The sequence below is a fragment of the Acomys russatus genome, chromosome 24 (assembly GCF_903995435.1).
Source record: "Acomys russatus chromosome 24, mAcoRus1.1, whole genome shotgun sequence".
NCBI classification, from domain to species: Eukaryota; Metazoa; Chordata; class Mammalia; order Rodentia; family Muridae; genus Acomys; species Acomys russatus.
Window position 1 is genome coordinate 43,209,261 of NC_067160.1, and position 27,263 is coordinate 43,236,523.

Genomic DNA, 27,263 nt, shown 5'->3' on the forward strand with positions numbered 1-27,263 from the left:
AAAAATTAATGATAATACCTTTCTGATTCTGGACATTATTCACAGTTGAAATGCTAACTTTTCTTTCACATTAGAAACAGCATAATTAAAAGTCATAGCTATATTTGATGCTCTTTGCAGGTTAAACATCTCTATGGCATAACTGTATTTGAAGATTATTTATATGCAACAAGTTCTGATAACTTCAATATCATACGAATAAATCGATTTAATGGCACTGATATTCACCCAATAATTAAAATGGAAAGTGCTAGAGGGATCCGAACCTATCAGAAAAGAACTCAGCCAACAGGTAAGCCACAGGGCACCCTTAAGAGCCTCTCTAAAAGCAGCTTGAATGGGAACATAGTCATTGTGCTTCTGTGTGGTGTTAAAGAGGGGATCATAAATTCTCTGTTCTGACAGCAAAAATGTGCACGCCTGCTTGATAGGCCAGAATAGAGCTCACTTCTGAAGTCTAAATGACAAAGTGCTTAGCTCCTATCAAATCATTTCTGCAACCACGGCATTGAAGTGATTGCTAGATTTAGTCTCAGGAAGCAGGTTTCCACTGTGATGTCTGTAGACAGGGAGCTCAGATGCGAAGGTTCATTTTTGAATTTTGTTGTCATTTTTTGGAGGCAAGTTTCAAACCAGGATATTTGCTGTGGCACTTTCCTGGTGGTCACTGGTCATTGTTTGTGTTCTCTTGATTTAACATCCCAATTGCTTTATGTTTTAAAAAACATGCTCATTAAAAAAATAAAGCTAACTGCAGTAGTTTTAAGTGTTTTTTTAAAAACACAACATTATTACTTTTTATAGTAGCTTAAATATGCTATTTAGCAGCCCTATTTGGGCCCAGTAATATGGCATTCTTTTCAAGCAAAATGTAACTACTCCAAATTTCTGTCACCTTTCTATACTTGTTTCTTTTTAAAATTAACTTACATATTTATTCACTCCACATGCCGGTCATAGACCCCTCTCTCCTTTCCCTCCAGTCCCACCTTCTGTCTCTCCCTTTCCTACTCCTCCAAAAAGGGAAGCTATTATCCATTTACTCAAGCTCATAAAGTTGCATCAGGGCTGAGTTCATCCTCCTCCCCTACGGCCAGGGAGAAGTGATCAACATGCAGGCAACAGAATGCCTGTCAGAGACAGCAACCCCTGCCGCCCTGTGGCTCCCCTTACTGGAGGACCCAGATGAAGCCTTAGCTGCCCATTGGCTGTATCTATGTAGAGGACCTAGGTCCAGTCCGTGCATGGTCCTTGGCTCATACTTCAGACTCCAAAAGTCCCTCTGGGCCTTGGGTAGTTATCTGTGTTGGTGTTCCTGTGGAGCTCTTGCCATCTCTTACTTATGTCTTAAACTAAAACTAAACTAGAATTATTTAAAGATCAATGTATATCTATCTGAGACAGTACAGTCTTGTAGCAGATTCAATTTTGAACTTTGTGTGAAAATTTATTGAAATTTGATGCTAAGCCTCCTGAATTTGCTAATTATTCATGGGCAGTTACTGTGCACTTGGGTTTATCTATATACTGGGGATATATTAGTAAATAAAACACAAAGTATCTTTGCTTTTATGAAATGTATGTCCCAGTCAGACAATATAATACAAAAAGAGAAAGTAAATTATTTATTTCACTAAAATAATAACTACTAAAGAAGAGTAAAGCAGATGAGGAAGCTCTACAAGTATTACAGACGGGGAGTTTGCAAGTTTTTTGTTAAACAGGCAAAATAATTCTCATTAGAAAGATGACACTGAATAAGCACTTGAAGAAGCCGAATATGAGAAGCATGCTGAACTGTGGAGTAAGGAAGTTGTAGAGCGAGCTGTGTAAGCCCAGAGCCATGAGGGAAGAACATGGCTAAGTGCTCTGGAGCATCCTGGGAACTTCTCTAGAGGAAGCAAAATGACTAAGGACAGAAAACGAGGGGGCCAATTTAGAGAAATCACAGACCATGTAGCAAGTAGGAAGTTGTAGATTACCATAAAGTCCTTTCCCTTTGTTCACAAAGTAGGAATCATAAGGAATCACATAACAGAGTGTCATGATTTGTATAGAAGTTACAAACTGACAACAGTCTGTGGAGGGGAAGGGCAGATGACTAGAAAAAAATGGCGAATTGTTCCAGCATAGTAGAAGCGAAGGTCAAGAGAAGTAGGAATTAAATTCAAGATCTTTATGTGCATAGAGTCAATAAGATTCCTAGATGGGATTTAAAAACAAGAGGTTCAAGATCACGGGCATTGTTCTGGTAAAAAATTGAAACAGCATAGATTGAAAAAATGTAACACAAAACAAATTAGAGGTAAAGATTGAGTTCCGCCTTATAGGTTATTTCAGACCTCTATTATGAATTGAAGTGTAGATATAAAAAGGTATACGCATATACAAGACTATGTATTCAAGTTCATGTGGGAGAGCAGGGTTGATCTAGCATTTTGATGGTCATTTATGTATAAACAATATTCAACACCATATCTATGGCTGGGAATACCAAGGACATAAATTCATGTGGAGAAGAGCTTCAAATAATGTCATTGGAACATGCCACCAGTTAGGTCAAGAAGAATAAAGAAGCCAAATTATAACACTAGGAAGAAGCTCACAGAATCCCACTGGCCTTTGGACTTGACTGTCAAACTTAGTAATTTTGATGGTGATATAAATATGTGACTATAGTGGGCTTGAAAGGGAAAGGACAGGCATGGCTGAAATGAGCTATGACCTTTGAGAACCATGCACCTCAGGTGAATCCATGCAATGAGAAACTGTTTCTTTTTTCCAGGAAGCCTAAATACTGGAACACTTACATGCTATCAGCCAATAAAGAAAGAAAAAGTGGTAATGAAAAGGGAAAGAGAAATGGTAAAAATGACAGATTAGCTTATCTGCCCAAGCTACTGCAGAAGCCAGCAGACATTAGTCATTGAAAAAAGCATTCACCTAAAGAGCATTTCACTTATTTTTTTCCTCTTAGAAAAATGATGGATTCAGAAAGGAGAAAATATTATTTTTAAAGCAAAGTAGTTTAACTATAAAATGAATTTGTCATGATACTCATTTTGCCTTCAACTAAGAATGGGTTAAAAATATAACTCTAAAAATACATACTTTTACTGTCACAGTTACAGTATTGTTTCTCTTTGACCAAGTTCTCTCTTATTAAGATGATCCCATTTCATTCTTCTCTAATTCCAAATATTGATAACACATGTTTCCTGGCCAGAATTTTCTTGTGTAAATTTAACCTCCAACTTTCTCCAGGTACAGATGTACACACACTTTATTTATTGGCAAGGATCGCAATAGCAATAGATTAAAATATTAAAGACATATGCTGTGGCTTAGCATGGATCATCAGTTCAGATATTACCTAAACCCTGCTCTCTCCTGCCCTCCTGCAGCTGCTCCTTTGCTAATGGTGGTAGAGAAAAGTCTTTGCTTACCTCTCAATACTAGCGTTATTTTTCTGTTATGTTTTATGCTTTAAAAAAGTCATTTAAATTAGTTCATTAAGTTTGTTTCCAAAGCAACAAAACATGTTCACTTTATTTGCCTATATGTGAACATATTAAATTAGTATTTCTTGAGTTGAAACTGATGTCTCCAGAAGATTTTGTCAATCCCCTTTCTATTCTATTGGGTTTAATTTTTCCACGTTATTATGGTATCCAATAGTCAGGTATACGGCATTCTGCTAAGATTCTGTATCCTTAAACTGTTAAGTTTGCACGTAATGGCTTTGTCTTGTTTTCTATTTGTTATAGTCAGAAGCCATGCCTGTGAAGTGGATGCATATGGAATGCCAGGGGGATGTTCACACATCTGTCTGCTCAGTAGCAGTTATAAGACACGGACCTGTCGCTGCAGGACTGGCTTCAACTTGGGGAGTGATGGAAGGTCATGCAAAAGTATGTTGTTAAAACAAACATTTGCCAGCAGGCACCAAAAGGATAGCTTTTTAAAAATTAATTAATTAACAGCATCAACATCAATAAGAACAAGACACTTTGCCTGCAAGTATTTCCTAGACATTTTCCGTTCTCAACGTCAGGATTTATCTTTCTTTTGGGTCAAAAGAATCAGAAGCTCATCAGAGGCTTGCTGACTTTAGGGGAACCATCAGAGAAAATTTTTAGAAATATATTTTGTTTTAAATTCCTGAATGGAGTTCATGAAATCAAGGAGCTATACATGGGGTTGGCTAGATTTCCTCTTATCTGAACCAAAATGCACCGCAGGACAGGTGTCTTGATTGACTGACAGAAGTGCACAAAGAGCAGTGCAGTACCAACCCATTCCTTTATACAGTAGTAAAGGGACTTAAGTTCACTTCTGTATTCTTGGTTTCATTAGCAATGTTAATCAAGTATCAATTCTTTCACCAGTTTGTCACAAAAACCTCCCAAGGTTATGAAATATTAGAAATGTTTTTATTTAAATTTGGGGATTTGGTATGGTAATTTAAAGTTTTTTTTTTTCGATCATGCTTATAGGAATTTTAAAAAAATGAAAATAAACACATCCATTGTTCGTTTCTGTTTCTGGTTTTGTGTTAAGTGCTAGGAACATAAAGCAATCAGGTCTCGTGGCCCTGAGCCTGTCTGGATAATTGAGGTCCTAGATCTGAGGCCTCCAGAGTGGAAAAGCTGAATCTGTCTGCACATTTGTGCATCATAATTAAATGGACTGTTGCCCTTGAAAAGTGATAGCATGTCATGCAATGGTATAATCATATACACGGATACAAGCATGTGTACATGCAGAAATATGTTTGGAAGAAATATCAAGCTAACGGTTACATTTGATTGAATTTTAATGGACTGTCCTTTTGATGCCTAAATTGCCACCATTCTACCTACTAGAAATAGATTCAGCACAAATTGATTGCTTGATCTTCAAAACTCTATAAGCTTCCTCTAACAGAACCAGGCACCTGATGCTGTCAAAGGACAGGAAACCATAGTCCACAGATGGAAATGCTGATGTAAAAACACTTTTTAGATGGGTGCAGAGGGTTAGATATGAGGGTCAGAATGAGATAGCATGGGGCATCCTCCCAGTTCACATGGCAGTGTCCTGTCTCTGTCCTTTGTTATTCCCAAGGGCAAATGGCCTGGAGGACACTGCAGTGAAAACAATTACGTTTTCTTTTAGATGCTTATCTACAGAAACTATAAGCAAGCTTTTTTCTTACTTTGTGAACTAGAATGGAATTAGGAACTTAAAACCAGAACTCAGGCTATGTCAGTGTCTATGATATTTAAACTTCAGTTTTTATTATATATAACACACACACACACACCAAAAAATAAAATAAAGTATGATAAAGTTGCTATCAAGAAATGCCCAAAATAAGGTTGAATAATAAATACCATTCTTAAAATTTTAAATGTCACAAACAGATATCAGGGAACAATGAAGTACAAGTTGACCTACTGCTAACTGTAATTTCATTAAAAATATAAATTAAAATATGTTGTGATAGATACATTACTGTTTCCTTATTACAATGGAGTGTTACCCAAGCAGGAAAAAGAATGTCTTTGAAGATAATTTAATGACCTGACCAATATCAATAAATGTAATGGTGATAAATTTTGACAAATAAATAAATATAGACACATAATATTCATCAAAAATTTTACAATGCTACCAAATGGACTGATACTATTTTTTTTTTTTTTTTTTTTTTGAGACAGGTTTTCACTATGTAGGCTTGGCTACCCTGGACTTGAACTCACATAGATCCACCTGCTTCTGCCTCCCCATGTGACACCATGACTGGCTCTGATACTACTTTCAAACCACATAAAATATTTCTAAATAAATACTTTTGAAATCAGATAGACATCAAGAAGTGTGAAAGCAGAGATAAGATTGTTATCATAAACTTTATCTTAAAATCATGATAATTACATCCAATTAAAGGTGTGAGATGATAGAGGAAAAAAATCATATCTTAGTGTTATGATAAAACCATAAAGTCAATATGTACAAGGCTCAGTAATGTTTTTACTATGTAATGAAAACAATGTAAGGCTTAATGTAGTGAACCAACACAGGAAATAAGCCTCTTTAAAACATGGAATGTTTCTTTTAAATAGTTAAATATACATTAAGAGAAAATGAATTCAGGCATTTAGTAAGCTAGGAGGCAGGGGCAAGCAACAGAGGATAACTATGGCCAAACTACATTTATATTTAAGTAAAATGCCCTTATGAAGTTCATCATTTGTTTAGTGGTTATATGACAACATTAATTAAATATGCATTGCAAAATATTCACATAAGTTAAATTTTAAGAAAAATACTACACAACAATGAAATGTACTATATGATTAGATACATGGATAGCTATTGATGATAATAAAAATAATATTAATTTACAAAGTTTAAAATGTAGTTCAAGCAGACAAATTAAACCCTTTTGTAATGGAAAATGAATAGTATATTTACAAAAGATGCTATGTAAAATTATATGCTGGGTCTTACAAGAATATCTAAGAATTACATTTGTAGGAAAAATTGATGAAAATTTATAGGCTCTCAAACATACTGTGCAGGCATTATTTAATGCGAGAGTGTTGATGTCTCTTATTTGGGCCACATAATGACTAGGCCACAGAACCTACTCAATGACCAGATTTCCAGAAAAAGCAGATAGATGTTTCAAGAAGGGGTTTTTGTAGCTTAGAATAGGTGGGGAAGAGATTTCTTTGTTTAAGGGTAGAATGTGGGCCTTAGGTACTTTCCTTAGACTGCTGGTTTTTGAAACTTCAGGGTGCATTGTCTCTTTTGGCACAGGCTGGGTGTCTAAGGTACCATAAGCTGCTTTGCTTCAGGAATTTCCAAATATCTGTCTTCTGGGCATTCTAAATTCAGTTTATGACTCTGGTTTTATTCGGGGGTATATGTGTGTGTGGGGGCAGTCCTTTAGAAGTCAAGAGGTAAAGTATCATCTGAGTGACCTGGGCCTGACCTGGAGCGTGGGAACTTGGACCCAAGCCCAAACAAGAGGACTTACTAGCGCAAGACTGAAGTCTAGAGAGTGGGCATCTACCTCCTCTGTCTTGAAGCATTCCCTGCTGAACTTGGACACTGGCGAAACATAGCTCAGCTCAGTTAGTTCAAAAAATAGAAAGATTTGCAAGGCCCCTCCTCACCTTTATAACAGTAGTGAACACATGTGTGGGAGTTAACCACATTGCAAGTCAAGCAGGAAGCTCCTTGCCTGCAGCCTTGGAGAGAAGTCACCACTGCAAGAATATTGGGAGGGCTGGAATGTTTCTTTGTGGGTGATGCAGTTTTTTTTAATTACCCAAGCTTCTGTGAAAGCAAGAAAAGGAAGGGAGGAAGAAAGGATGGAAGGCAGGAAGGAAGGAAGGAAACACAAAAGAAAGGAAAGGAAAAGAAAGGAATTCTGAATTTGGATTTGTAACTATGGAGGCTATTTTTGTTGTTGTTTTGTTTTGTTTTGTGAGGGGTGTGTTATACATCTGGTTTTCTGGCAGACAGCATCAGCCTCAGCCTCTGACACTACAATTCAGCTCTGAAGTGAATGGATGCTATTAGCTGACACTAATTCATTTCTTATAAGAGTTATCTGTTTGGACAGCAGCACACAGTAATGTTTATATTCATGTCCCTGATACCCTGTGACTCTTTTGTCAGTCACAGTCTGTATATGGCAGCTCTGTACTGCTGCGTTTTAATTGGCCTGAAGTTTGCAGCACTGTCAAATGTAATGAGTGCAATAGATAGTATCTTCAGAAGGCATTAGCTTGATTGTAATGAATTACACAATTAAATGTACCGGATATTTTAATAAATTTCCATTTCACAAGTTACAAGTTATTCAATGATCTGTCATGTTTTGCTATACAGACAGAAGAATAATTAACTAAATATATCCCATTCAGTGAGGTAATTTCTGTTTTAATTAAAGTAATGCAATTAGCTGGCCTTCTTGCATCAAGATCCGTTTGGCATATTTTGAAGTTTAATTTCTAGTATTGAATTTTAAAAAAAGCCTAATTGTGCCAGTTAATTAAACAGTGGCATTCAGCAGTGTAAAGAAGATTATGCAGCATGGGTTGTTTATGTTTGTAATCTTTCTTCCACAGGGCCAAAGAATGAATTGTTCCTCTTTTATGGGAAAGGACGCCCAGGAATTGTTAGAGGAATGGACTTGAATACCAAGATAGCTGGTGAATGCATGATCCCCATAGAGAACCTCGTAAACCCTCGGGCTTTAGATTTTCACGCAGAAGCTAACTATATCTATTTTGCTGACACGACCAGTTTCCTAATTGGGCGGCAGAAGATAGATGGCACAGAGCGAGAAACCATCCTGAAAGATGGTAAGTGACACCGTGTGACATCAGCATCAACTGCTCAGAGATATAGGCCTTTAAAATGCTACATCCAGTGTATTTCTTAGTGTTAAGAAGATTGCATAGTCTTCTTGTTTATTTAAATATATTTTTAATTTTTATTTTCTCATTAATTTCCATGTTTTTGCTCACTCTTGTGTGCTAACACTTCATTGAAAAACTAAACTTGAATTGCCCACTATATTTTTAATACTTTAGAAAGTAAATAGTGGTATTATTCATCTTTTGGCAAAATGTGAAATTACAGTGATGCTTTCATCGACTTTATGGTAGAATACAAGGTTTAAGAGGATGTCAAAGAATTCTGTAGTATTTGGTCCTCATTAGACAATTGTTTATTTCAATAAAAGTACCAGTTGCTGTCAAACTCCTTGCTCTTGAAGTAGCAAATATCTTAGAGAAACTTAAACACTTATATGTACTTTAAATTTTCTTTTTTTCTAATTGTAATAAATGTCATTTATTGTAAACCTCACATGCATGTTCTTTGCTTAAACCAATATGAACTTATCTTAGGAACAGGAAGTCAAATAATGAAATAATACTAGCACAGTTTTAAAATCATAATAATAAGCCAACAGATGATTGAGTAGCTTCCTATAATAATTATGGATCTCATTTTCCACTTATTTAAAGCCTTTTTGCTTCTCGAATAGTTTAGAAATCTCTGAACCCAGGGTAGTTAACTGAATACATATGAAATACAGTTTACTAGCCTATCATATATGTTAAAAGTTTTTAAAAAATGGAAATTACTACCTTGATGGAAAATATAAGCATATGGAAATTTTAAAGCATTGCAGTATTTGATTAATAAAATCCACATTGCCCACAGAGAAACATGGGGATTACCTAGCCAATGGGCAGCTACAAAAAGTGGCAGACATCTTCACATGAATACCATCAAAAACCCCTCCCTGTTCAGGTAGAGCCCACTTGTTGCCCCTATACATGCTAAGAAACCCATCTGGCCTTCTTCTCCTAACCTCACCAATACCCCAAAAACTCTGAATGGCACCAAAAGCCCAGCTTTACAATCCTGGCAGCCAATGCAATCCACTTTTCTGACATGGCCAGCTTGCCCAACTGCCCACCCAGGGGCTTAGCTTTTGAGCATAACTGAACACAATCCCAGCTCCTGGATGATGTCATCATAAGTCACCTAAGGTTTATAAAACCTCAATGCCTTAGCCTGGCACATGACTTCCTCAGCCCCATTCTTTAGGACTGATGAACAGATGAGGAGCAGCGCCTAATAAACCTGCCTTTATCTGTTTTTAATCTGGTCTAATGTAGCCTATGTCGCATCAGCGGAAAACCTATTAATCCTCGTCACCATGTCACTCGTGGGCTACATCTTAATAGATGTTAAAAGCAGAGAAGAAACATTTGTCCACCCAGAAAGTCTACGGAAAAATGCTCTCCAAATACAGGATAGATACCCTCAATGGATCACTATTTTCGGAGTTCAAACTGCAAATAAGAATGACAGAATATTTATGTAAATTAGAAGTTGGTATGATGAAAGGCCTCGAATGTAAGGCAAAGAGCTTTGCATATGATTCTCAATGATAAAAATGAGAAGTATTTGTGATACAAGAAAAAATATGAATATAGTCATATTTTAGGCAGACTCATCCAATGCTAGGATTGTACAAGGAGCAGGAGGACTGATGGATTTAAAAGAGAGCCCAAAGCTTTCACACAGATCTGTGAAATGGAGCAAGAGGCTCATAGGAAGATGACTCACTCAACTCAGCTAAATTTTGACTCATGTTATCTTTCATTGATGAAAAGTTCACTTTCTAAGAGGGGCAAATGAGGTTTGAAAACGAAGTATTTGGCAGTCTCTGACATTTTAAAAATAGCTTACTGGTTAAGGAAATACGTAACCATGATTTCATATACTCAAGGAAATTCTAATTGAACTTTTGCCTTCATTGGCTCTGACAGGAACTGTTTTGCTACTTGTCTCTGAAGTGGGATATCAGATTTGGGGACAATGGACTTGCACTTTCTTGCCAAGCCGACTGTGTGGAGTAGTCATAAAGATATGCTGGAGAGGGCCCTTGGTTTCCTATCAAACAGTGTCCAGCTCAGACTAGAGGTTCCCATTGATATTAGTTCTCCAAATAACAACAGAGATAGGCTCCATAGCTGCTGCAACATCTGGAATATCTCTTCAGTCCTGACTTCATAGGTACAGTTATGAGAACCAGCTGCAGCACACAGAACTCTCACGACTACACTAACAATAAATATATATATATATATATATATATATATATATATATATATATATATATATATAAAATCTGGGGCAGGGCACATATTAATCCCCTAAACTACTTTCCATATTGGGGAAGGTATCCCATACTCTGTCCCAATCCCATGTCATCTGCTTCTAATAATTTCAATCAAGCCACCTCCCATCCATTATCCCAAATACTTGCTAATTATTATCATCTGGGCTAAATCTCCACCTATGCCTGACATGTCCTTCTCCTTCACTTGACCTATGGCACTAGCCTCCTTCTTCCTCTCTTCTCCTCTTGTCTCTCCTTCTTCCCAGGATATTCTCTCTCTCTCTCTCTCTCTCTCTCTCTCTCTCTCTCTCTCTCTCTCTCTTCCAAAGCCCCAGAGCCTTAGCCACTCCTAACCCATTTGCCCTGCCCAGGTGTGATGGTCCTTTATTAGTGAAACAGGAAGTTACTTAGGCAAGGTTGCATAGCAGCCTTGGGGTACATAGACAGCTAGCTGTAATTAGCATCAAAGTATATCAGGCTAGCCTTCAACAATTTCCCTTTTCTGTCTAAAGAAAAAGGGAATTTTAAAAATAATATACAGTAAGATCATGTATGAAAATTTATAAAAACCAATAGAGAAGAGTAACTGTACATACATAAAATTCAATCAAAGGTGTTTGACAACATTGAGGAAAATATCTATTCCACCTTGGTGAGTATAAAGTTTTGAACCTAAATTAATATCTATCAATGCTTATATCTATCAACCTAAAATACATTTATCTAGACCTAAAAGCATCTTCTTAACTCCCAACAAGTAAGCTTATTCTTGTAAGAAAGAAGACAGTATGGTTTCTGCATTAGTTAAGGTTTTATATTTTCTTTTCATTAAATAAAAATCTTTGTTGTAATATAATATTGACACGAGAAACCTAAAATTTACATGGGCAATTCATATATTTTTTTCTGGGTGTCGCAGCCTGTGTTAGGATGTGTGGTCTCTCAGAATGTGTGCTATGTGACTCTGTGCCCCAATTCCTTTTAATGTTTCTGTGGAGAAGTTGTCTGCTGTTAGGATTGCTAGGTCTTTAGATGTCGCATGATAATTTCTCTTAAAGCTTCTAACACATTTTCTTATTTTGTGTACTTAGTGTTTTATCTGTGATATGAGATAACATTTTCTTTTCTGTTCTGGTACTTGTATATGCCTCTTGGTTTTTAATGAGTTTTTCTAGATTGGATTCTTTTTCTGCTCTGATTTTTGAAATATGTTGTGTGCCATTGTATGAAATTCTGCTTCTCTTATCCCCATAGCTTTTATGTTTGTTTTATGATATGATATAATATATAAGACGTATATATTATATCACACATGTATTAGAGCTGTTGCAGTAGTGTATGTTGCAGTGGAGTTGAGATGTCGATTTTCCTTGTAAGACTGGTGCTCAGGGCATTAGACTCTCTCTTCATCTGTCCACTGTAATAGCCATCATTACCCGGGGTAATGTATGGTAACAGACTAGCACTTCAATATACAATAATCACTCTTTAAACATGATTTATTTGAAGGGATAAAGGAACAATTATATCACTGTGTACTAATATTTTAGTAACTGAGAGAGAGGGTAAGTTGAAAGAAAAGAAAAGAAAAGAAACACACAGTGAGACTAACTATTTGTAGTATCATGATAGAGAGAGAGTGAAGGAAGAGAAAATACATGTGAGCATCCATATGGCCATAACTGTGAGGAGTGATGGGGGTTCGCCCAAAGGAAGACTGAAAGGAGATGAGGATGCACTGTCAGATAATGTAGTTCTGTGTCTCTGAAACCCTGCAAACCAGACCAGATATGCTGAAAAGGAAAAAGGGAAAGGAAAGAACAAAGTAAAATGGTGAGAGTGGGAAGAAGGAAAAAAACTAAAAAGGAAGGGGAGGGGAATAATGGGAAAATGGGGGGGGGAGGAATGGGAGGATACAAGGGATGGGATAAACATTGAGATGTAACAAGAATAAATTAATTAAAAAAAAAAAAGAAAAGAAATGAAGGCCGAAAGGAAAGAAAGAGAAAAAAATTAGACAATCTAATAAGAAAAAAGAAAAAGACAATGGCCTTTGTGTGTGTGTGTGTGTGTGTGTGTGTGTGTGTGTGTGTGTGTGTGTGTAATATCAGCCCTCTCAAAGTATTTTAAGACAGAAAATTACTGGGTTAACTGAACTGCCCTTGAACTTGAAGGAAAATCTTTACCTTGTCATCCTCTGCATAGCCTTTTGAGTAGATGAGATATAGGCTTTTAGTACCAGACTCAGACATTCATAAAAATGCTGAGTAATACAGATTTTCATAATTGTAGAAAGGAGCAATTGTCAGTATAATTTAAAACATGATAGATGTATGCAAACCAATTCCTTAATTGTTCCTAGCATTGTATGGTTCCTATGTGATATTTTATTAGGCATCGTGAACATGGGACTACTGTTATGGACTTAAAATTTTTCTTATTATTATTTAGGATATTTAATGGAAATTTTCAACTAAAATGCTAGTCTTATAAATCAATATCACTAGCTCACTCTGTGGGAGTGGCCAATACCAATAATAAAAGCAGAGTACTCGGCATTATGTTAGCCAATATTAAAGAATTGGGAGGAATGCTATTGGTTGGTCACAGCTGTGTGTGGGGAGTGAACACCTTGACGCTGACATAAGTTAGCAATTACTCATATCTCCATGTGTAACCATTAAGATCAATAAGCTCTCCTTCCCAAACCTAAATTTACTCAATCTCTGTTTGTTTGTTTGATTGTTTGTTTTTTACTTACAACCAGACAAAAAACAATCAACCAAATGACAAAACAACAGCAAGACAGATTTACTAATCATTTTAGGGGAAAGTGCTACCTTGTTTCGGTGACTTGAACGTATGACTCATGGTATACATGTATGAAAATCCAAGTCTAATGCATTATCGAGACAGCTTTGTGCCTTATTTGTGTGGCTTTCTGAAGCGATAACATTGCTAACATACTTAATTAGTCTACTGGCGCTCTGACTACCCACTATCTGTAATCTCTTTCCTTCTCGGCATTAGTTGGCATTAGTAAGGAAATAGGAATAGCTTTTTATGAACTAGTCACATTGGAAGTAGACTTTTATGAGTATGAAGTAGCTTTAAAATGAATTATATTGCTGGGAAGTGGTGGCCCATGCCTTCAATCTCAGCACTTGGGAGGCAGAGGCAGGGGGATCTCTGTAAGTTCGGGGCCAGCCTGGTCTACAAAGTGAGTCCAGGACAGCCAAGGCTACACAGAGAAACCTTGTCTCAAAAAACAAACAAAAAAATGAATTATATAAAAATTTCGCCAAATGTCATAGAGAAAACTTGTAGTGTCAGCTGAGGTAGGAGAATTGTAGGAAAGCTGAGGCAGGAGAATTGCCTGAAATCAAAACTTCAGGGCTAACCTGGGCAAGGGAGCATGAATCTCTATCTTTAAAATATAGAGAAATTAGAAAATGTAAAAATAAGATAAACTTAATCCTTTTGAATGATATCTGTCAATTATGCTTGTTTCAGGGGGTTTACAGTTGGGTCACACTAATTTCACTTCTCTTGGCTGAAGTACATGAAGCTCTGTGCTTATGACTTCTCATCTCTGAATGCCCATGCTTTTTTGTTGGTATTTCCTGTTCCTTTCCTAACACTGAGCTGGCGTTTCCTTGCTACAAATAAGGAGCTTTCATAGGTTCAATGAAGTATCCATCTTTTCCTCAGGAACACGGGGCTTGACTCCCACCCACCTGATAGCAGCTCACCTGTGATCCCTTTTATCTCCTTGCTTGCCGGGAGGGTTCCTGTTCCTTTGTCCACTGCCAATAGCTTTATGTCTGTACCCCCTCACAGAGGGTTGTTCTTTGTCCTGTTGTAGTGAGTAGAAAGGTCTTCTCACCCTTTCCTGGTGCTTTAGCTGTTTTTGTTTGTATGTAAGTTGAGTGGACTTCAAGGGTGGATTGAATTTCTTGTCTGTGAGACACTCAGGGGTCTCTCAAAGGTTTCCTGCTCTGCTTTTAGTCTTTGTCTATGAACTCAGTGGAAGGAATTCTTTCTGTCAGGAGTTCTTAGTGACTCTGAACTGGCACATCAGACCGCATGTACTTTTAACAATTCTTTCCTATTTTAGCTATAAAATTTTTCTACTTTCAAGACGGTTGCCTCTACCACTAGTCCCCCGCCACAGAACAACGCTTCGTGGGCTTTGCTCTTCCTGTCAGAGGCCTGGGGTCCTTTCCATTGTACAGTGGCTACCTCTTTATTCAAAATAAAAGAAAGTTGTGGTCTTTCATTATTCTTTGTAGCTACAAAGAATATTTTTAAACTGTTTTCATCTCCTTCATCGTACCATTAAAGTAAATTAAAAACCAGCTTCCTTCTTCTTAATACTTGGAAACCCCTGGTGATGTTACCCAGAACTCACAGTTTATACAGTAGAGGCATTTGATTGATGCAAATGTGTGTCATCTGTTTTAAATTAACTTCTTTTGTATCACTTTAACAGAAAAAGTAAAATTATAAGAACAAGGTGTCAATCTACAACAAAAATCTTTTATACATGATATTATTAGAAAAATAAAATTCTCTTCTTTTTTTTTAAAGAAATGGTTCAATATAGTTACTAAAGACTATGCCAAAGTACTAATTTAGAATAAAACGCACATACTCTGTTTATAAAAACATGTACATAGTATTAACCAGAAAGATAGAGAGCATGATGTTCATGGTGAAAAAACAATTATATTGCATTATGTTGAAATGACTTGTTGGGCATCAAATTAATGGATTTGATGTAAGGGTGAGCAGGCAACTCAACATTTTGCATTCTATATCCATGAAATTTCTACAAATTTATTTTTAACAAAAGTTGAAATCAGCACTGAGAAAGCCAAAAGTGATCCCTCAGCATTCAGAAGTCAAAAACAATCCCAGTTTTGGATGCTGATGGCAAAAGACTGAAAGAACAACAGAAAGCACAGACAGGAATAACAGTAGTGTAATAAATTTGAAATAAAATTCAGAGAGAAACCTCTTGTCTTAAAAGTGTATTCATATTAATAGAAACATGAAGAGATGGTATGGAAAGGCTTAAAGTAATCTTTAAAGAATTTAAATAATTAGTTGCATACATTCAACACACATGTCAGACATTAATTATATCCTCCAGAAGCACTTAAAGATAGAACTGGGGTGCCTCTATTTGGGTTAATAAAATATTCTGAATTTTACTTCCTAAACAAATCTCTTCCCAAATCTAAAAATCACAAAGACTTAAGAGAGATGTTATCTCATAATATTAAGTATGGACCATGTTTTAAGGCAGACTGAAATACAAAAATGTTTATAAATGTAAAATCTAAAATTATATATTTCCATGATAAAATAGATCTTGAGTAAGTACAAGTATAGAGGATTACCTAGACCAAAAATAATCAGAATGTGTGCAACAGAAAAACATTGTGGCAAAGATAGATTATGACAGATAGTGTTAGAAAAAAACTTCAACATGGTGTATGGAGGATGTTCACACATGGGTACAGGGAGATTGTCAGTAACTTATTAACTGTAGATTGCTAAGTGAGCATGAGAAGATGACCTTCTACACATCTATAAGATAAAATAATAATAATTTATTTAAAGATATATAAGAAAATCCAGTATTTGCTTATGCACTGCACCATTGGGAAGGATGTAAATTTTGCATAATAGTCACCCAAATAATCCCAACATTAAACCTCTGTTTTATAGGAATCCTGTTTGTAATTTAAGGGCAGCATACATGTTGCTATGTGCGTGCATTCATGTGGAAGTAGTGGTCTACTTCTAGTCATTTTTGAGATAGGATGTCTGATTGAACTTTAATATCACATACTAGGCTTGGTTGATTGGCCAGCAGGCCCTAGAAACCCACCTGTCTTTCCTCAACAGTACTGCATATATATAAGCATGTACCACCATACCTCGGTTTTAAGAGCAAGTATTTTAATTTCTGGGATACCACTGCAGGTTTGCTCATTAATTTTTGTCAACTAACACAAAACGGAGTCATGAGGAAAAAAGGACACTCATCTGTGGGGAATTTTCTAGATTAATGATTGACAAGGGAAGACCCAGTCTATTGTGCACAGTGCCCATCAGGTTGTGGTTCTGGGTTGCATAAGAATGGAAGCTGAGCAAGCCTAGATAACAAGCTAGTGAACAGAGCTGCAGCCTGGTCTCACCTTCAGTACCTGCTTTAAGTTCCTGTCCTTTATTGCCATGCTGGTGGCTCAGAAGTGCAAGCCGAATAAACCCTGTTTTTCCCAAGCTGCTTTTAGTCAGAGTGGTTTATCACATCAACAGAAAACAAACCAATTCACCAATACCTTGACTTACAATTTTAATGATTCAATAAAATATTTGAAACCATCAATCTGATGAAATTAACGTTCTTCAATTCTACAATTTGATTAAGCTTTTATAATTAGTATGACATCAAGATTGTGTGTGTGTGTTATGTTTATATAAATGATCATATTTAACAGAATGCTGTTCACTAATATTCAAGACTAAGAAGGCAATCCCCATGAGGAATGTCATCTATCATTCCATGATCATTCTTTTTTTTCCACTACATTTATTTTATTTCAATTACTTTGTAAATTTCTTTTCCATTATGAATATTTAACAGGATAATATCTGTTATCTGATGCTAGGGGTATGAGTATTGTTTATACCTCTTGTCATCCATTTCTATAAAAAATGAGAAGTTTATATGTCCATATTTCACAAAATTCTGCAAACCATTAGATGGTATTTGGAATATAGAACAGCTATACTACTAAGGGACCTTAAAGAACAGAGTGTGCTGAAAGGAAGTGTAAAGAAATTGTGTGCTAGATAGTAGATGAAACATGTTGAGAATAGAAATGTGAAGGGAAATGAATGAATAAAGAGAATACTACCTAGTAATAAGATGGTGACATTTTCATATAATAATAATAAGTAAGATAGAGAATAGGAAAACAGGTCACTAATTAAGAGATTATACAACTCTAGCAAAAACAGAAAACAAAAAACAAAAAAAAAAATATCAAGTTTGTTTCCTATCACCCTGCTTGAGCAGTTTATAATCACCTATAAGTCTAGCAGAAATGGACTCAATCTCCTCCACTGACGTATGTAGAAACTGTAGTCATGTGCCTAATACCACATATAGATACACAAACACACATGTAATTAAAACAAAAATATAAATTTAAGAAAAAGAGTAGAGGAATAAGCCAACATTTGTGTGGTAGTATGAATAGAAATGGGCTCATAGAGTCATGTGTTTGAATGCTTGGCATGTAAGGGGCAACAATATTAAGAAGAGTGCTCTTGTTGGAGTTCTTGCGTCCTTGTTGCATGAAGTATGTCGCTGGTTGTGGGCTTTGAGGTCTCATATGCTCAAGCCATATATCCACTGTGGCATTGTCTTTTCCTGATGCCTATGGATCAGGATATGGAACCCTCCTCTACCTCTTCAGCACCATGCCAGCCTGCATGCCACCATGTTTACCACCATGATAATAATGGCTTCAGAAACACTAAGCCACCCCAATTAAATGTTTTTCTTTATAAGAGTTGCCATGGTCATGGTGTTTCTTCACAGCAATAGAAATCCCAAAACTACGATGACTGCTAATGAATATTAGGCCTCATTATTCCCAGGGGCCTTAGATATACTATTTCATAATTATTGTAATGATTAAAATTAAAGTCAAATGGTAATGAGGAAGTTATTTCCTATCTATCTGTAAGGGATTTTCTCAATTAGTGATCAATTGGGGAATGCCCATGCCCCTGGTGTGTAGTGTTGTCCCTGAGCTCGTAGCCCTGGGTCCTATAGCAAAGCAGGCTAGGCAACAAGACATGGGAAGCTTGTCAATAAAAGCACCCTTCTGTAGATTCTGCATCAGATCCTACCTCTAGTATCCTGCTCTATTTGAGTTTCTGTCCTGACTTTATTATTATTTTCATTTAGTTAGTTATTGACTTAACTTCCTCATCGTTGTCTCTCCTCTCCTCCCAGTCCTACCCTCCCTCATGCCCCATGCCTTCTCTCCTTCTTCTCAGAAGAGGACTGAGTACATCCTCTTCCACAGTGGCCTGGCAAGCTAACCCCAGCAAGGGAAAGTGATTGAAAAGCATGCAGAAGAGACCATGTTAGAGACAGCATCCACTGTACTTACTAGGGGACACACATAATGACTAAGCTAACTATCAGGTACATATGTGTAGGGTGTCTAGGTTCCGTCCATGTATGGTTCTTGGTTGGTGCTTAAGTCTCCTCAACTCCCCACACCCCACCTCGGGCCCATATTATTTGGCTCTGCTGGTCTTCTTGTTGAGCTCTGGGTCCTTCTATACTTCACCTTACTCTTCCACAAGGCTCTTTGTATTCTGCCCAGTGTTGGTCTGTGAGTCTCAATATCTGTTCCCATCAGTTGCTGGGTGGAGCCTCTTAGAGGACAACCATGTTAGACTCTGGTCTGAAAGAGTAGCAGAGTGTCTGTGGTAGTTTAAGGGGTTGGCTCTTTCCCATTGGGTAGTTATAAGGTTGGGTCAGGCCTTGGTTGGCCATTCCCTCCAACTTGGCTCCATCTTTATCCCTGAACATCTTGAAGGCAGTGTAAATTTTGGGTCAATGTTTCTGTGGATGGGTTGGTGCTTTCCCCCTTCACTGGGAGTTCTGTCTAGTTAGAGGGTGGCCTCTGTGCTAGAGTCACCTCCATATTCCTCCCAGGAGCCTACCCTGGTCTCCTGATTGTCATAGAGATGCTCCCACACATTGGTTTCTGTCCTCTCTGCACATCCCCTCTCTTCCTGTTCCCAGCTCTCACCACATATGTCCCCACTTTTATTCCCCTGCCCATTCACTCTCCTATCCCGTTCTGTGTTCTCAACCACTTCCACTGTCTATCCTATTTCCCTTCTAAGAGTGATTCAAGCATCCTCCCTGGGACCCTCCTTGTGACTTAGTTTCTTTGGGTCTGTGGATTATAGTACGGTTATTCTGTACTATAAGGCTAAAATCTGCTTATAAGTGAGTACATACCATGTGTGCCTTTCTGGGTCTGGGTTAACTCACTCCAGATACTCATTTCTAGTTCCAGCCATTTGCCTGCAAATTTCATGAGTTCTGTGTTTTTAATAAGTGGGTAGTATTTCATTGTATAAATGTACCACATTTTCTTTATCCATTCTTCAGTTGAGGGACATCTGGGTTGTTTCCAGTTTCTGGCTATTACAAATAAAGTTGCTATGAACATAGTCGAACAAATGTCTTTGTTGTACTGTGGAGCATCTTTTGGGTACATTCTCAGGAGTGATATAGCTTGGTCTTGGTCTTGTTTTTGAGAAAACAGCAGATTGATTTCCAAAGTGGCTGTACAAGTTTGCATTCCCTCAGCAATGGAGGAACATTTCCCTTTCTCTACATCTTTGCCAGAATGTGCTGTCTGACTTTAGTCAATAATCAACAGTAATATGGACGTATAAGCCAAATAAGCCCTTTACTCCCTAACTTGTTTTTTGGGACAGGATGTTTCATTGCAGCAATAGAAGATCTAACTAAGAACCACCTATTTTTTTTTTCTGATATTTCTCTGTGTAGCTCTGACTGTCCTGGAACTCACTCTATAGACCGGGGTAGTCTCAAACTCAGAGGTAAGCTAGCCTCTGTATCGCAAGTGCCACCATGCCAGGCTTACCATGTGTTTTTAAATATAGATTATCAGCTAGGTAAAAGTAGTATAATATAGATCAGATATTTGTGTCTCTGATCTTGCGATGGAGGCAAGTGATAAATGATGTGGAAAGTCTTATATGTCATTAGAAGGTAAGATCAGTCATCCGTGAAATGATGTAAGGTATTTATGCATTTCTTCATTCAATAAACCAATATTTTTGACATTGGATTGCATAAATATAAAGTTTTAAATTTTAGTTTTATTTATTTAATATACTTAGTGTATGTGTGTCTCTCTGTCTGTGTTTGTATATATGCATGCATCACAGCACCCAAGTGGAGGTCAAAAGACAGTTTGTCAGAGTTCCCTCCTTCCAACATGTGGCTTATGGAGATTGAGTTCATATCATCAGGTTTGGCAGCAATCACCTTTACCTACTGAACCATCTTGTCAGCCCTGGCAAGATTTAAACCATGATCAAGGACTAATAGACTGATGTTTAAAAACATACATAGGCTGTGTGTACGACAAAAATAAGGGAACTGAAATAATCATCAATTATTAAATATAAGAATTTTGCTTCTTGACAGGATATGCATTTACTTCCTAACTATGTGGCATTACAGTTGCAAAGCAGAATTATTCCAGGTGCATGTCAACAAGTAAATAATACTATATGACCTCAAGCTTCTTTTCTTTCCTCCAAGAATGACTGATTGAACTCATCAACTTAGCCTTCATTATCTGTTTTCTCTCATTAGTTCTATGCAATTGAATGGAATGAAAATTATCATCAAAGTATGCTTTTAAGAACTGAATCCGTATATGGTTTAGCAGTTAAGAGTACTTGTGGCTTGGTGCATCAGTTTGCACAGGCCCCCTGGGTCCAAATCTGCTGGCCTTAGGGGTCTCCCTGTGGAGCTCCTAATCCCTCTGGGTCCTTCCATCCCCCTGTTCTTCCTTACCACTCTCAGCACTCTGTCCAAGGTCCTGCTGCAAGTCACAGCATCTGACCCTAAGCCCCTCTGGGTGGAGTTTCTCAGAGACTTCTATGTTGGGCTAATTGCAGAGAACCTAGACCCCTTGTTCAGACATAACTGATAGACAGCTTATGCTCTACATGTATGAGAAGTGGAGAAGAGGGACTGCCTCTGATATGAGCTCTGGTGCTTGCAATTTGATCATTGCTCCCTGCCAGGGCAGCTTTAGTGGCACACAGAGGATCGCCCACAGGCTACCTTGATGAGACCGGATAGACTGTGACTGAGACCGGTGGTGGAGGAGGGCCCCCCATCAGAGGTCTCAGGGAGGGATATAGGGTGCAAGAGGGAGGGAACTTTGGAATTGGAAGATAAGAGTGAAGGGCTAACAATAAGAATATAATGTGAATAAATAATAAGAATAACATAACAATATAATAATAATGATGATGATGATGATGATGATGATGATGATGATGATGATGATGATAAAGATAATAAAAGAGCACTTGCTGCTTTTAACCCAAATTCTGCTCCTACCATTCCTCATGATGGTTCACAACCTACACTAACTCCAGTTCAAGGTAATCCAACACTGTGTACATGGTACACACACACACTACAGGCGAACATACTCATAAAATTAAATTTAAATTTATGCCTTTTTTAAACTGAGTTTCTCACCTTTAAGACAACAGATTATAAACCATCTGTCCATGTGACATGCCATATTTGGGTAGCTTTAGGGTCCATTGGTTGCAATGGAGAGTCTATTGTCTTAGGCGGGCATATCTCAGGAGATGGGTACAAATGCTCAAGGTCACATAACACTTCCACTGGTTCTGTGACTTTGGTACCTGTCATGCACTCATAGAAAGGAAAGGGAGCACTTTGAAGCAGGGTTTCATTATAAACAGAGCTTTAAGTGAACAGGAACAAATCAGTGTTCTCAGATAAGCAGGTGGAATGAGAAGTGACTCTGAGAGGGAAAAGCACAAAGACTGGGGAAATTTCTACTGAGATTGATCAACTCTCTTTGCAAATAAAAAGTTGGGCTGGTGAAGGGCTCACACACTCTCTGCATGTCCCCCGTGGCTGTAACAGAAATTATGTACTATTCATTTATTGCTCACTCAATTAAGGGAACAGTGATGCTCTGAAGATGCTTCTTTGTTTCCTGTTTCTGGAGTCATCTGTTGACCCATCTGCTGGATGCCTGCCTTGGCTGACTTTGCAGGTGTTCCTGGTCATAGACCTTGGCAGGGTCTGCTAGCCACTAATTAAACAATGCACTCTTGATTTTTGTTCTTCCATCACCAGCTTGTAATTTATCACACAGCATTTTCCTTTATGGTGTGTAAATAGTTTAACTCCCTTTTTCCAAAATACAAATTTAATTGTCAAAAAAGATTTATAGTAAATATTTGACATTTGTAAAGAGATAGATTCTGACAAATAAACCATCCTTTCTATTGACCCTACAGATGGCAGATGGCAGTGCTTTCAGTGACTTAAGAGACTATTGAAAGCATAAAATTTGTTTATGACCATTTTTTGCTGAGTGAATGGACTCAATTTCTTTTTAAAAATTTATTTATTTATTCACTTTACCTCACTATCACATCCCCCTACCTTCTCTCCTCCCATACCCACTCTCTTTCCGCATTCCCTTCTCTTCAAAAAAGGGCGAATTTCTCCCAACCTGCCCCTGAACATTAAGTCACATCCCAACTAAGTGCATCCTCTTCCAATGAGGCCTGACAAGACAGCCCAGCTAGGGGAAAGTGATCCAGAAGCAGGCAACAGAGTCCATGTGAGATAAAGGTCCCCCTCTAATTGCTAGGGGATCCTCATAATAAATCAGCCACATATGTGTAGGGGGCCTAGACACAGCCCATGCGTACTCTTTGGTTGGTGGTTCAGTCTCCTTAACTCTTGGTCACTGTTTTCTAGGTGTGGCTTTAGGTTTTCTCATTATATTGTTTCATTCCTAAGGGTGGTCTTGTGTAGTTTCATTTCTACAATAGGTGGGTGGTTTTTATGAGCCCCTTTACTGATGTTTTATTGTGCTACAACTATCTTCACGAGGAGAATGACTATGTGACTTACTTTTGTTCTTTCAGGGCTTCTTTGGAAGCAACCAGCCTGTCTACTGACATTGGCTTCAAAAGTGGTCTTTCCTTTTATATTATCACTTTGGTTAGCTCAGACCCAGATTCAAACCTTTTATTTCTCAACCCAAATGTTTCCAACATAAAGTTTTAACCCTAAAGTTCTCTTTAGCCTTAATGTTGACTTTTGCCTTTTTTAGTCATTTTTCTTCTATAGTTCTGTGTTCAAATTTGCATAGGAAGTAAAAGAGGTACACTGGACATTAGTCTCATATCTTAGCTTTCTAAATTGACTACTAATTAAATTGGTAAATCACTTACTGACTGGCTTGCTATTTGTTTAATGTAGAACTTATACCATACATATGTTTTTTTTTAGCTGCTTTCATCATTAAAATACAGCATTTATAGCAAGCTGCTTGCTATTCTTGTTAATAATTTTGTCTCTGTTTCATGGCTTCTGTTTTAAAAGGCTATCAGTGGACACAGTATTGTGGGTATATGTTTTCTTAGATGCCTATGAAGACTTTTCAAGATGAGCTTCTAAAGGACTTCATTTCTGCTGTCACCTTTATACATAACTTACATGTGGACTTTGTCTGACCCCCTTCTCTCTCAATATGTATGTGGGTCTAAAACAAGTGTACTTTTGTTTAATTTAATTTAATTTAATAGGTAGGCAATCAGCAGATACACGGACATATAATAAATCTTCTCTTTGTCATAGTAATTTTAAAATGTGGCAAATATTACAGTTTCTGGCTGCTAATCCAAACCTTGAGTATAATGGTAAGTAGGGTTTTCTGAAAAATATAGTATTTTGTCCTGTATTTTCTATCCTACACAATGAATTTTCCCTTATATTCATCAAAATTTCAGTGAAAAATTATCAGTTGCAGTGATACATTATATTTTTAATGTTGATATAGCCAAGCAGAAAGCAATAAACAATATTAGGAAATATAAATGAAAGCCTGGCTATAAAACTACTGCTGTTTCATCTAATATGAGATAGAATCTACAATTTTCTATTGATGTGCAAGGCTCCAAAGCACCTTATTTTTATAAATTATAACCTAGGCATGGAAGTAAAATGAATATCCAAAAATAGCTCTGGCATTTTGCATTTAAGTAGGTGGCAGAATTTCAGGTCTGTTCTCTTGGTTAAAAAGCTAAATTGGGTAATAAAAAGTTGTTCATTGCAATGACTTTCTCTTTATTTACAACCAGGTCTCTGATGTTATCCAGAAATTCTAAGTGTATTACCATAAAATGAGAGTTGTAAGCAGTGGGTATCTCTAGAGTGTTCTTGAATTAGATGCTACATTGTCCTCTGTGAAATATGCATTTTCTGATCACAGACTTGGTAGAGAATTTTGGCTTCCTACGATACCAAACCAACAAGATGGAAATGAAAGAAAGAGAGGGAAAACAGTCTTGTGGAACTGGATCGTATGATAGTGGAGGTTGGCAAGGTTTCTCTGGTAGGGATGGGTCCATAGTGTAGTTCAAGTCTATAGCCAACTTGGAAGCACAGTCACCCTTTCTCTGGGGAACTCAGTTTCCTTTCCTAAAGGTTTCAAAATAAATCTACTATGAAGGCAATATACAAGCCAACAGTTGACAAAATATTTGTATACTGTGACCTAGTCAAGATGACACAAGAAATTAATCACAAATCTGCTGGCTAAACAAGTCTTTCGGGTATGTCAGTGCATATCAATAGAAGATTTATTTGAAAGCAAAATCATGGAGTCCAGAAATTAAATAATTATTTGAATTTGCATACTAATTTGCTTATGTTATTTGCATGTTACCCAAAAATCAGGGTTGCAGAGCTTTTCTTTGGGATACTGCTTCGTATGAATTCCTTATATTTATTCATATCTTAAAATGAGGCCTTCCATTGGTCAATTTTCATTGCTGAAAGCAAAATGATCTCTATAGAAGAGTTTGACAAAATAGGTTTATTCAACTCATGATTTTGAACTTCTAACGTCAAGAACCTACATCTCCTGAAAGCCTCTTGCTGATATCCCACCCCCCTAGTGGAGGTGCTGGGAATAGACGAGGAGGTAGAGACAAAGACACAGCATAGACACTCCTCTTCTGCTCTTCAGCCTTATGAAACCACGTCACGGGGCTCCATTCAGATGCCTTTTTCTACATGTAATGAATTTCCAAAGATTTTCCCCCAAAAGTTGAAAACAGAGGTTCCATTTTCTTAATACTTCACAACAGCAACCACATTTCAACACTCAAAAACAAAAACAAAAACATCCCAAAAAAATAAAAATTAATAAACCTAAGACAAAACAAAACAAAATGAAGCACAGAAGTATTATGTTTTTTTCTGACATATGCAATAAAGGGTTCTTTAAAAATTTAATTAATGTATTTATTCATTTTTACATCCCAATAGTAGCTCCATCCCTCTTCACTTCCTTCCCTCTTCCCTCTCTCCCCTGTTCCTCAGAAAAGACAAGCCACCCCACCCCACCCCCTTCCCACCCCCTGCCATTTCATCAAGTTGCATCAGGACTGAGCATGTCCTATTCCTCTGTGGCTTGGCTAGGCAGCCCTGCTAGGGGAAGTAATCAAAAAGAAGACAACATAGTGAATGTCAGAGATAGCTTCCCTCCCTTCTGTTCCCCTTTCTAGGGTATCCACATGAAGCCTTGAGCCATCCATTGGCTACATTTGTGTAGGGAACCTTGGTCTAGTCTATGTGTGGTCCTTGGTTGGTACTTCAGTCTTTCCAAGCCCCTCTGGGCCCTTGTTAGTTGGCTCTGTTGGTTTTCTTGTCACCTCCATGTCCTCCTAGCCATCTCCCCACAAGACTCCCAATGTTTCACCCAGTGTTTGGCTATGAGTCTTAGGATCTGTTTTGATCCACTGCTGAGTATAGCCTCTTGGGGTACAGCTAAGCAAAGTAACATCAATAGTGTCAGGGGTTTGCTCTTTCTTATGGGGTATATCTCAATATTTTTTAAAATTTTTCATATTTTATTATTTAAATACTTTATTTAAATTATATCTCAATTGTTATCTCCTTACTTGTACCTTCACATTCCCCCTCTCTAGGCCTGTGACAGAAGGGGACTTCCTCCCTGACCATATGATCACAGCTTGTCAGGTCTCATCCTTGTTGCCTGTTTAGCCTTCTTCTGGGTGTCACCAGGCCTCTCCACCAAGGGGAAGTGGTCAAATAGGGGGCATCAGAGTTCATGGCAGAGTCAGTCTCTGCTCTCCACACAACTGTGAAAAATGTGCTGTCCATTGGCCAGATCAGAATAGGGTGTCTAGGTTACTGCATGCATTGTCCTTGGTTGGTACAGTAGTTTAATAGAAAAGAGTACTGTAAAATTCACAGTACCGACCCCTCACCCCCAGTGTAGAAAACAGACCTGTTTACAGTCTACTAGAATTAAGCTGGCTTTAGTACATCAAGAACTAAGATATCCTTGAACATGACAAGTGGACATGTCTTCATGCAGGCCATAAGTTTTCTTATAGCATGTGTCCCTATCCAACTCAGTGAAAGCTTGCCCATGCTGATTAAAGTTATCCTGGAATAAAATGGACAGGCTTTACAGCAATGTATTTCATAGTGACATTTACATGAGCCATTCTAAAATTGTTAGGACAATTAAGCTACACTCCATCTAGGCACCTTTGATTACATAACACAAATGACCACAAGATACTCCTCCCTGCAAATTCATAATTTTAGTGAAGTAAAGATAAAAAATACAACAAAGTGCTTTCT

The 27,263-nt window shown here is 37.5% G+C and overlaps 1 protein-coding gene across 1 annotated transcript in view; it reads left to right on the forward strand.

Moving 5' to 3' along the window:
- Nucleotides 1-27,263, forward strand: part of Lrp1b (LDL receptor related protein 1B) — a 1,950,158-nt gene that overhangs the window by 1,172,364 nt on the left and 750,531 nt on the right. The window contains exons 9-11 of the mRNA XM_051166335.1: nt 121-292; nt 3,768-3,911; nt 8,127-8,363. Of these exons, the coding sequence (XP_051022292.1) occupies nt 121-292; nt 3,768-3,911; nt 8,127-8,363 (553 nt within the window). The remainder of the gene's footprint in view (nt 1-120; nt 293-3,767; nt 3,912-8,126; nt 8,364-27,263) is intronic.